General features: G+C 32.4%; 1 protein-coding gene across 4 annotated transcripts in view; it reads left to right on the top strand.

Annotated features, from left to right (window-relative positions):
• Positions 1 to 12,407, top strand: part of Wac (WW domain containing adaptor with coiled-coil) — a 70,364-nt gene that overhangs the window by 38,725 nt on the left and 19,232 nt on the right. For 3 of the 4 annotated variants that reach the window (XM_027928434.3, XM_027928433.3, XM_027928432.3), the window contains exons 5-7: positions 4,147 to 4,262; positions 4,839 to 4,951; positions 9,594 to 9,902. In XM_027928434.3, coding sequence (XP_027784235.1) covers positions 4,147 to 4,262; positions 4,839 to 4,951; positions 9,594 to 9,902 — 538 coding nt within the window. The remainder of the gene's footprint in view (positions 1 to 4,146; positions 4,263 to 4,838; positions 4,952 to 9,593; positions 9,903 to 12,407) is intronic. The other variant, XM_027928436.3, reaches the window with a different exon arrangement.

Below are 12,407 nucleotides of genomic sequence, written 5' to 3'. Positions count from 1 at the left end.
TACTATGCTGACCTTAATTCTTTAGGAATGGTATGGTTGGGTCATATGGTGGTTCCATTTCTAGTTTTTTGAGGCACTGCCATATTGATTTCCATAGTGGTTGTATTAATTTATAGTCTTGCCAACAGTATAGAGTTCCTTTTTCTAAACATCCTCTTCAGCATTTACTATTGTTTGTATGAATAACTGCTATTCTAACTGGTGTGGGATGAAATTTCAGTGTAGTTTTGATTTGTTCTTCCCTGATTGCTAAAGATGTTGAACTTGTTCTCGATATTTGTTAGCCATTTTGAGAAGTTGTCTGTTTAGTTTGTTTGACTGTTTATTAATTGGATTTTTTTTTTTTTTGGTGGGGGTGGGGGGTGGGGAAGTGAGTTCTTTTTATGTTCTAGATATAATCTTCTGTCAGAAGAGTATCCAGAAAGCTTTTCATCTATTTTGTAGATTCTGTCTTTACAGTCTTAATTGTTTCCTCTGCTTTGCTATGTAGAACCTATATGATTTCCATCCCTTTTATGATTCTACGTATTTTTTCCTGAGATTTTGAAATCCTATTGAGAAAGTCAATACCTGTGCCTATATGTTGGAGTTAACACATTATTTTAATCTGGGTTAAAATATACTATAGCTTAAACAAAATTGGGGTGTTTTTCTCTTTGAGGATTTCAGGCTTTAAATCAATAACAATATTATTAAAAATCATTAATAATATTATTTAGTTACTTACACAGACTTGCTTGTGTGGATGAGTTTTTCTTTTTTTTTTTTTTGGTGAAGTTTAACTGTTGAAAATCAAGGTAAAAATCTTTCTTCCATTATTAGATTAAGATATTATATGCAGGTCCTTCCTCAGTGCTATTGTAAACATTTATGTTTAAGATGAGAGCTTGTCTCATGACAAATCTTGAGGAAAAGCTTGTTGAATGCCTCTTTTCAATTAAAATAATGTCAGGCTTATAGACAGATAATCTGTTTTAGATTCATAATGCTTATTTGATTTCTTTAAGATTTCTGAATTTCTTCACTTAGGAAAAAAAAATTGTTCCTGCTTAAAACCACTCTAATGGAACTTCCCTAAATATCCTCTGCCAGTTTGAAGTTGTGGGAAGTGCTTTAAACTCAATTCTGTGTGACTTTGTATTCATATTCCAGTCCCTCTTTATTAGCAGTTAAGTATTCTATGTATTTCAGAGTTTTTATGTTTGAGTTTCCTGAGATCTAATCTCTAACTAATCTGACCTAGAAGTATTAAGACATCAGAGAATTCTTAGAATATCATGAAGTTGTTATAAGAAATACCACCATCATTATTACTACTACTACTACTACTATTGTATTACTATTATTATTATTATTTTGGTACTGGGGATTGAACCCAGGGGCACTCAACCACTAAGCCACATTCCCAGCGCTTTTCATATTTTATTTAGAAACAGGGTCTCAGTAAGTTGTTAAGGGCCTTGCTAATTTGCTGAGGCTGGCTTTGAACTCACAGTCCTCCTGCCTCGGCCTCCAAAGGTCCTGGGGTTACAGATGTGCATGACCATGCCTGGCTACATTTAATATTATTTAATAAGCTGTTATTAACAATTAATAAGATTAATTCGTGAATTATAAGATTAACATCCATCTTCCCTAGTTTTAGAGAAGTGGTAGTGTGACTGAATTTAGGAGAATAGAAGAGAAAAAGGTGTATTCACTTGAGATATTTTGAATTTAGGGAGAGATTTGATATGTGCCTTAACTTTTTTTTTTTTTTAAGAGCATCCATTTTCAGTTTTTTCCCCAAGAAACTTACTTATGTTGTTCACTCCTCACCAGTATTTGCCACATTAAAAATCAAAATGTATTAAGGAAACAATTCATTTTAAATATCATAAACACAATGTTAATGTGTATAACATTTTTATGAAAAAATAACTTTTCTTAAAAAAAAAAGACATTGAACCATCTCTTAATGCCTAACAGTAGAAGACAATTAGATTTATTTTGGTAATATTCTGAAAATAGTTTCAGTCTTGCAAAAGATGTCAGGATTCCCAGTGTTTCCTGGATGACACTTGGAGAATGCTTATGTTGGCCTCCACCTCAAGCCTAATTTAGAAAAGCCTTTTAAGTTTAGTTCTCAGTGTTTTTTTTTTTTTTTTTGTTGTTGTTGTTTGTTTGTTTTGTAAAATAAAGAAGTTAGAAACCTGCCATTGCTCACGAGTATTTTTTAAATTCATTACTTGGAGCATTTTCTTTTTCCTTAACCTATTTGAGTATGGAAATTGGGTAAAGATGAGATAAAGTTATTTAGTTTGTGATTACAATGTAGTACCCTAATACATGTTTTGTTAGGTAAGATATTAGGATTTGACAGTGTAGTTGACCAGAGTTCTTCAGGGTTCTGGTTTGTGAACTTTTTTGGTACTGGGGATTGAACTCTGAGGCACTTAACCACTGAGCATCAATCTCTAGCCCTTTTTTTGTGTTTTATTTAGAGACTGGGTCTCATTGAGTTCCTTATTGGGGCCTTGCTAAATTGCTGGCTTTGATCCTTCTGCCTCAGCCTCCTGAGCCACCAGAGGACAGTGCCCCTTGATGTGAATTTTTTACTGTCCTTGAGATTGTGCATGAATGTAAATGAACTGTTATTTAGTTTACACTCCTTATCTCCTTTAGGACAGGTGACAATTTGCAAACTATGGCTTTAAAGAATGCTGGTGTAGAAATACTATTGTATTCTCTTGTTAGTCTTAAATCTGTCTCTGACCAATCCAGTAACTCTATATAAGTCTTCCTGGGCAATATTTATAAAAGGGATCATTTTGTGTAACTCAGATGTAGGTAGAATTTTTGAATTTGGCCTTTTGTGATTGGTTTCCTAAAACTTGGTTATAGCTTACTTTTGGAAACTAGGGATCAAGAATTAACTCTTTTGCTTTTCTTTAGAGGTCTGGCAGCACAGGGCTGATGTTAAGGACCCTCCTCATTTGAACTACATACCTGAGAGTATAAATGTATAGCAGAATCACCATTGTCCTCAAAATTAACATAGGTTTTGATATTGATTTAGTGGGAGGAAAAATCAATATGGAAATCAGAATTTTTGAGCCTTTCTTGAAATCATCAGTCAGTGTTGTGACCTGTGGGTAACTCCGAAATTCTCTAAGCTTGTTTTCTAGTTGGTAAAATTAAAGCTAGGTGAAGGCACAACAATAAATGGGTTTTTCCCTCAAACATTAAAATTGTATTGTTCTGTGGGTGGTGAACTGAGGATATGTATAATATTATTTCATTTTAATATCAAGCTGCTCTGAAAAAAAAAAGTTAAGAAATTCAACTAGAAGAGTACTTGAGATTTTGCCAGATTTTTCTGGGGTCTTTAGGCACTTAAATGTTATTGGAGTTCCTGGAAACTGGACCTTTCAGATTTTTCTAATTTTATTCTGATTTTACATTGCCTTTAAAACATCTGTAAGAGACTGTATCTGAGAAGTTTTCAAAGACCGGTTTTAGTTATGGGAAAATGAGTGATAACTGCTAGTAAGAGACTGTATCTGAGAAGTTTTCAAAGACCGGTTTTAGTTATGGGAAAATGAGTGCTAACTGCTGGTCTTATATAATATATTAGACCTGATTTTAGTATATACTTGACCCATCTTATGGATTTTGGAGATTTATAGCTTTTAATTATCTTGTATTTAATATTTCTATAAATTTAGTACCATTTTTCATTAACATAAACACAGGCAGGCTGTTATCTATTGTACTATGTATGATTGCTCCTGTTTAGAACTACAGATCTCATGCCATCAGTCATTTGAGAAAGGGTTCTGCACCCATTATTGGATTTTAGCAGTTAAAATTATGATAAGGGGGAACTTTTGTATGATGCTTTGATGTTTTGAATTTTTCATTTTTCTTCCTGTGCCTAATAAACTAATATTTATTAATGTTTACTTTTGATCCTTTATAGGGTTTTCTTATATTTAAAGGTTTTCATAGACTAACTCTTTTAAAATACATATGCAGTTAATTAGATTATAGATCAGGGTACAAGTAAATTTTCTCATGTATGCTTTGAAAACCATTGACATTCTTGATATTTCATATCAAGTGATTAATATTAACATTTTCTAATTTTAAAAATGTATTTTTAAGCCTTATGATTCTGCAGATGACTGGTCTGAGCACATTAGCTCGTCTGGGAAAAAATATTACTACAATTGTCGAACAGAAGTTTCACAATGGGAAAAACCAAAAGAATGGCTTGAAAGGTATTTGTTTTAATCTAATTAAGTAATATTATTCTTAATTCTTCAGTTTAATATCTTACCATTAAATATTCTAATTTTAGTTTCCTTATAGTGTCATTCTCCTTAATTTCAGTGATTGGCCCATTGTCATTGTTATTTCCATAATTTCTCTTTCCTTAAAAAAAAAATTGGGATACATGGGCATCTGTTACTGAGGGGAACAGAGGGGCTTGGAAGCAATCGATAAACTTAATAAAATACTTATATTATTAATCTGCATGTATGCATCATTCTTATAATTTGTAATAGATTCTTTCATATACTAATAGGTTTCTTAATCTTACGTAGAATTTGTAGAGTTTTCACTATAGTGTTGATGGTATGAATAATTGGTATAGTTTTGCCATCAGAGAGACATTTGAGTATGCTGTTTGCTCCATCCATTTCACTGTAGGCCATGTTCAATTCTTTTGTTTTTTCATTTGTTAACAGTGGCAGCTCATGAGGATTGTGCTTGTCTGTCTTTAAAAGAAAGATCTAATCATTGAACATTCAGGCCCTCAATGTGATTTTTATGAGTTTATTTTTTACTTTTAGAGAGCAGAGACAAAAAGAAGCAAATAAGGTGGCAGTTAATAGCTTCCCAAAAGATAGGGATTACAGAAGAGAGGTGATGCAAGCAACAGCTACTAGTGGGTTTGCCAGTGGAAGTAAGTATTAATTTTTTTTTATTTGAAACGGGGTAATTCATCCCTATTGTTCATTTTACAAGTGTTTATATGTGTTGTCATAATACGTGTATAAATTAAGATAAATAGGAACATATACGTGATTTCTTTTTATGTTGACTCTTTCTCCTCGACCTCTACTAGTTTGTTTCCTGAATAGGGAACAAAGATAAAGATGCACAGTAGACTAATACATGAATATATTTCCTACTACTAATATTGGCTACAGTGCCGTTGAATTGGTAAACAATAAGATTTTGTGTTTTAGATCAACTTTTTAAAAAATTAATTAAAAAAAAAAAACAAAACACATGGTGACCCCTGGCTTTTCACTGATAAAGAACAACTTTATTATTTTTTGGCTTACAGCTTTACAGGTTTAGTTCATGATTAGCTGAATCCATTGCTTAGAGCCTGGGGCAAGGCAGATTGCAAAAGGGCATGGTGGTGTAAACCTCCTCAGCTCTTGAAAGCCAGCAAGCAGAAAGGGATTTGAGGCACTAGGGCCAAGATAAAAATTGCAAAGGTATGCCCCCCAGGGATCTACCTTCTAGCCATGCCCCACCAACATTATCACCCAGTGCAGTGGTCATTTTAAATTAATCCATCAAAAGGAATGATCCACTGATTAGGTCACAGCCCTCATAATCTAATTATTTCACCAATTAACATTCCTGAGTTGTCTCATGAGCTTTCAGAGGACACCTCATGTCCAGATTATAACAACCCTTGAGAAACTATTTATCTGCACATAGATGTTCCCTAACTTATGCTCTTTGTACTGCAAAGTTAAGAAATCCTATCAATACAAACATTGTTTTTCATTTTCAGTACCAGTATTCAATAAATTTCATATGCAGTTCAGCACATGTTATAAAACAGACTGTGTTAAGTGATTTTTGCCCGATTGTAGGCTAATACAAGTATGCTGAGCATGTATAAGGTAGGCAAGGTTAGTATCTGATTTTCAGTAGGTTTGGTATATCAAGTGTATTTTTGGCATATTTTTAACTTTCAGTTGGTTTATTGGAATGTAACACCCTTCGTGACTCTAGAATTATAGACCTGTAGTATAGCTCTGAACTAAGTTTCCACAAAACGATTCCCAGAGTGTTTACTATAATACTATTCTAGAACATTTGTTGTAAAGTGCTCCTGTATATAAATCAAATTATGAGCTTACTTTAGTATTCTTTTGAGGCCAAATTTTGTGCAAGTGGGACAGGTTTTTGTTTTTAATGTATTTTTTAATTGGACATTTTACTAAAGGTTTTATTCTTAATGACTTTCCCTTCCTCAAATAAATGTTGAGATTTTGAGATGAATATTTAAGATGGTGTGTTCTGGGAATCTTAAATTTAAGCGTTTGAATACTATTTCTGTAACTCAAAACTCAAAGTACTGGTGTATTTGGTCTCAGCAAGAGACTTTGAATTTTTGAGGGGAAAATTTAAGATGAACCAGTAACATGAATTTCCATGGCTGAGTGTTGCAGTCTCTGAAACATCAAAACTTTAAGTTTATTAGTGAAATTGTACAGAAAGCAGTGGTACCAAGTACTAAAGGTAGGAAGCACATTGTATTTTGAGATGACTTGGGTTCTAGTCACATTTCACTTCTTAAGTGACTGTGACTTTGGTCAAACAATTAAAAATGAAACAGAATTGTTGAAGGAAGTAAATAGCACCCAGCTTATGGGACCCCTGAGCAAATAGAGGATGGGGAAGCAAAGAAGAAGAATGACAGATGAGTATAAAAATAATCTGTTTTAGTTAAAAAAAAAAAAAAAAGTTTCAGGGATGCAGTGTTCTGTTCATGCTAAGTAGTTCCTGGGATTAGGCAGCATTAGATTGGACCAGTTGTCTCTACTTATGCTGATGTTTCCAGTGTTTTCCAAAGAGGAAAAAGAACAAAGCTTTTTATGCCTAGTGTATTCTTTCCAAAATAACCTCTCATTTAAGTCATTCTTCCCTCAGGGTAGAGTAAGAGGAGAAATTAAAGACCTGATTTAGGAAAATTAATGGGAGAGGGAATTTTGTGTGTGTATACAGTGTTTTCTTTCAAAGCTTAAAATTTTTTGATCTTCATGATTTCAAAAATTAAGACATGTTTATTAAGAAATTGGAAGAGAGGTCAAGTTTTTTTATCCTATGACCCAGGATCATTTTAAAACTTATACTTTCTTTCTGGGCGCATATATAAATGTATGTAGAAATTGCATGTGTGTGTATTTTACTCTAAAAAAGGGATTATCTGTTACTGGCTTTAGTCTGTTTCTTTAATACTATTTTAGGGATTTATTTCCATGTCAGCTTGTAATTCTACATTTGTTTTATTGCCTACACAATATTCCAGCGTTTGGATGTACCTTTATAAATAACTCCCATTCATGAACACTTGGGTAGTTTTTAGCCTTTTTCTCCTATAAACAAGATTTTTATATTTGCCCTCTTACCTGAAGCTGAATTCCTACATGTGCAGATTATGGGTAGTGGGGCTATGGCTGTGTTGAAATGTAGTTTTGTATCATGCTTTCTTTTTTTTTTTCTTTTTAATAGATCAGCCAAGCTGGAAACTATGTGGTAGTAACCAGTTGATGTTGTATAACATTGCCTATCCAAAAAATTTTGGCAGTTTTCCTATGTGTTCAGCATATTGGTGTTCATGTAGAGTAATACTTAAAGCTTGATAAAAGAAACAAGAAGGGGGTAGGATTGGAAAGATTTTTACATGTTCTTCACAACTTGATATTAAGAATTATATGGATAAAATTTTTAAAATGATTCTATTACTGGATCTTTTTCTAATCCATCTGACGAGGTGATCTCTTTAAGTTTAAAGAAATTTCTGTTGGGATTTGTCATTGCACTATTGATATATTGGATCAAGTGTTTCATTGTTTTGGATGACTGTCCTTTGTTATAGATTGTTGAGCTTCATACTTATCAGGTGCCATTTGCACATCTCCCCTCCAGTCATGATAATGCACGAATGTCCTAGGGAGAGGGTATGTGCAAATAATCATTTCTTTAACAGTGTTCTCTTTAGAGCTGTAATACAAGGCTTTTGCACCTGTAGTTTCTTAGTTCCTATAATGTTTTTTTTTGTTGTTATTTGAAATATCATTTTTAGTTTTCATTGGTATACATTTACTTGACATATTTTGATGGTAGCTATATAGAAATGAAAGGGAATTTTCTTTGTCAAGAAAATAAAAATTCTAGGCAATCAAGTGGTAGAGGTAGGCCTAGTATTACTCCTTTTCTTTCTATTCTTCAAGGGTTTGTGATAGAATTTCTAATAGCAAAGAGAATACTAGAATTGTAGTTTTATGTCCATGAAAGTTGATAATTTATTAATGTGCCCATGCACAGAAGTTTATTCTGGTGTGATAGTTCAATCTATTTTTTGTTCAATTTTCTAAGGTAACATAGTATATTATAACTTTGGACCCTAAATTTTATACATTAAATCATTGTCAAAAGACCTTGTATTTTTATATGATTGAAATTATTTTTTGGGGATATAGCATATAGTAATGTGTGGTGATAACTTTAAAATGACTTGTAGTTTGAGAGCATTTCTTTGCTGTCTTGGTCTGTGAATAAGGAGTATGAATCGAAAAAAAATTCAATATTAAATGGAGAAGGCATCCTTTGGTAAAATTGTGATTCCTGTCACATGTTTGAATCTTAGGGTTTTTACTTGGAGGTTAGTTTAATTTTTCCGTTCCATAGATTGGAATATTGTTAGGTTAGAGACCTTTTCGATTAGTAATAAATGTGGTTAATGTGATTGTTGACATTTTCTTTCCTTCATTCTGTTTTTTGGAAGCATAGTGCTAGGATTTAAATTGTTAATAGAGGTTATTTTCAGTACTTCCCCGTGTGTTTATAGTATTTTTGTACTTTTAAATTGAAAGATCGGTTTTTACTTTAACTGTTAAGTATGTTGTTCATGATGCAGATGTAGGACTTCTATTTTCAGGTAGCATGTATCATTTTTATTAACTTACTGTCAGCATTATTAAAAATATTGGTTTACTTATTGCACATTTCATGATGAGCTCCAACATCTTAAAATGATGTCATTTAAGCCCTTGCATAAATTACTTCAGAACCCACTACTTTAGTATTCAGAAAAATCAAGCTAATAATAAGCTTAATATTTCTTTGCAGTTGGACCACTGTGAATAACTCATTTGATTAGAATCTATGATCCATATTTTAAAGGAATGGAACATTTCCTTTTTTATTTTTGAAACATTAAATTTTTTTAATAAAATATTTTTAGTAAAATATTATATATCCATGTATTGAATCTTTTTTTCCAAGTGTTTTGTTTGAACTACAGTGTGGTTCTAAGAATCCTAAGAAATTAGTAGCCCACTTGAAACCTGAATATAGATTAATATTTATAGTCAGGTTAAACTCCTCTTCTAGTATTTGAATATTTATGTCAGTGGTAAAACTGCACACACTAATTGGGCTTGCAGTTTTATACAGAGATAAATTAGTACAAGTATGTTGCTAAATTAGCTGATGTTAAAGACAGGATTCTAACGTAATCTTTTTTCTTCCCCCTTCTGTCATTCCAACATCTTTTTTCGAACTGTGAACTAAAGTGGAAGACAAGCATTCCAGTGATGCCAGTAGTTTGCTCCCACAGAATATTTTGTCTCAAACAAGCAGACACAATGACAGAGACTACAGACTGCCAAGAGCAGAGACTCACAGTAGTTCTACGCCAGTACAGCACCCCATCAAACCAGTGGTTCATCCAACTGCTACCCCAAGCACTGTTCCTTCTAGTCCATTTTCGCTACAGTCTGATCACCAGCCAAAGAAATCATTTGATGCTAATGGAGCATCTACTTTATCAAAACTGCCTACACCCACATCTTCTGTCCCTGCACAGAAAACAGAAAGAAAAGGTATGCCATTATTACTAGATGCTGCACGTTGAACTCTAGTTTCTGATATTTACATTATTTCCTTTGGCTTAAGTAAGGCTCAAATTCATTTAAGTCTTTCATAATGTTACTGCATAGACTTAGGTCTAGAGTTAGTCATATTTTAGCCTTTAAATTTTTAATATCTAGACTCAACTGTTTTTTGCTTTAGATACCGAGGTCAAATCCTTGATTTGTAATTTTTGGCAATGGTTCAAACAACTTATCAGAGTCAAATGGCTGACTGTCCTTTTATATTTGATATTTTAAAATTTTTATTATTATCTTGTTAATAGTTTAGAAATTGTGTCAATTTTTGTGAATAGAAACATTTTGAAACATTTCTCTATAACATGTAATTACTGGTTTCAATTTGTGAATTAGAAAACTTTTGAGTTGTGAGGGCCACAAAATAAGCCCTAATTCAGATATTAACACTTCTTAAGTTTGAAAAGTATAAGTGAACATTATAACCCAAATTGTATTTATAAGACTAGGTGTTAATAAGCATAGCATGTTCAAAAAAGTCTGAAAAGTTAACTACAGCTGCTTGGGAGATGACACACAAAAGAAATAGCAGTGTGATAAGTATATTTTGCATAGAGCTTTCACAATCCCAAACCTGAACTTTATAGTATATATATGTATTTAAGAATCTAAGAAAATTAAAAGGCAGTGAAGAAACAAATTACGGGTAGTCCCATTAGCAAACTATTTTAAGTGTTGAGAAACTTTTCCATGCTTGGTGGGTTTAGGTGAAGATAATTCTTTAAGTCAAATCTATTGCTTGATCCATTGCTTCATATTGATTTAATTTGTTGTTGAGGGGTTTAAATAATTGGATTTCTTTTACTTCTAGTTTCCCCTCTTCTTTTTGTGCATATAATTTAAATGTCTCTTGTTACTGTGGCATTTGTGTTAGATGTTACTAAACCATATGCTTTTATCATACAGTTAAAAAATACATTAAACAGGTTAATGCTTGTTCCAAATACTATAAAACTTCTTAATGATGGTTTGCACCAAATTTATTGCATACATATCAGATTTACCTGTTGTAGAATAAGTTTGCGAAAAAACTTGATGAAATATGAATTAATGCATTAATTATTAATTAATTTCTGAAGAATGTTTTGGTTTTTTAGTTACTGTAATTTCCTTTATTTGGTCACAGAAAAAATTTGTTTAAAAACCCTTGCAGTTAAAAAAAAAAGTGACCTAGGTACAGTGGCATCGCCCCATTACGGGGAGGCTGTGAGTGAGAGGATCACTTCAGCCCAGGTATTCACTAGACTACCCTTGGCTAAACATAGCAAGATACTTGTCTCAAAGCAAAATCTCAACCTTGTAGAAGTCTTTATCTCATTTTACCTTTACTTTTTAGCTCTTCTCTTTTTTGAAATTTTTCTCTTTTATATGATATGGTTTATATGATACTACTCTCCTCCAATTTCCTAAGTATTTTCACTTTGCACTTCTTATTGGTATCATCTACTTTTTTTTTTCCTGTTTTGTCCTTTTTTCTTGCTTAAAATGTCTTCTTTTTCCTTGTGACCATCTTGACACCCACATCTTTAATTCCACTTCACAATAATTTTTCTACTTCTTTCTTGGTATTTGTTACATTTTCTCACATACAGTGTTCAAAATTTTCTCCCTGTTCCATAATTTAGATTGTTAGTACTTGACAGCATTTTCCCCAAAACTTTTCCTTCCTTGTTCTTCAGCATTCTCACTACTTCTACCCATCCTTTCACAAATCTTAAGACTCTTTCTAGATCTCATTTAGGTATATCCTTTCTGCTGTTATTTACCACCAGCATTTTTGAAACTGGGATTGAATGACCTTCTTATTTCGTTCATTTTAGTCTGTCCTTAAAGTGGCATTGTTATAAAATTTAGATTAGATCGAGCCATTTCCTTGCTTAAAAACTTTCTATGTAGTGATTTTATCTTAGCTAAAAGCAATCAGAACTTAGTAAGATTGTAATAAGTACTGAACAGCCTGGTTGCATTCTCTTACTACCTTGATCTCTAACCGTTTCACTCTTGCATCCACTTCATCTGTTGTGAACATGTGTATTTCTTAGAGCATGTTATGTTCTTTCATGTTCTGAGCCTTGTTAAATTAGATTTTTTTTTTTTCACTACATATTGAACTCTGCTGTTTTTTAGGGCTGAACTCTGATGTCATGATAGTTTTTGTATTACTTCTCCCACTGTTTCCCAAATGATTTCTACTTTTTTCTAAAATTGTATTTATAAATTTAGTTTTTTCAATAATATATTCTCTCTCGGGTTAGTCTGTTTTACTGCATTTTTTACTTTGTTCACCTTCTACCCTCTCTTTCCGTGCTTTTAGCACCATTCCTGATAAACTTAACACAATTAAAATTTATAGTAACTTTAAGCTTATAAGCTTAAAGAAGAAACACAATTGCCTTTGAAATTATCAAATTTTTTCCTGCATGTTAATTGAAGACAATA

This window comes from Marmota flaviventris, chromosome 12 (genome assembly GCF_047511675.1).
Source record: "Marmota flaviventris isolate mMarFla1 chromosome 12, mMarFla1.hap1, whole genome shotgun sequence".
NCBI lineage: Eukaryota > Metazoa > Chordata > Mammalia > Rodentia > Sciuridae > Marmota > Marmota flaviventris.
Note: the sequence above shows the minus strand (reverse complement) of the source record. Positions and strands in the feature narration are given on the sequence as shown.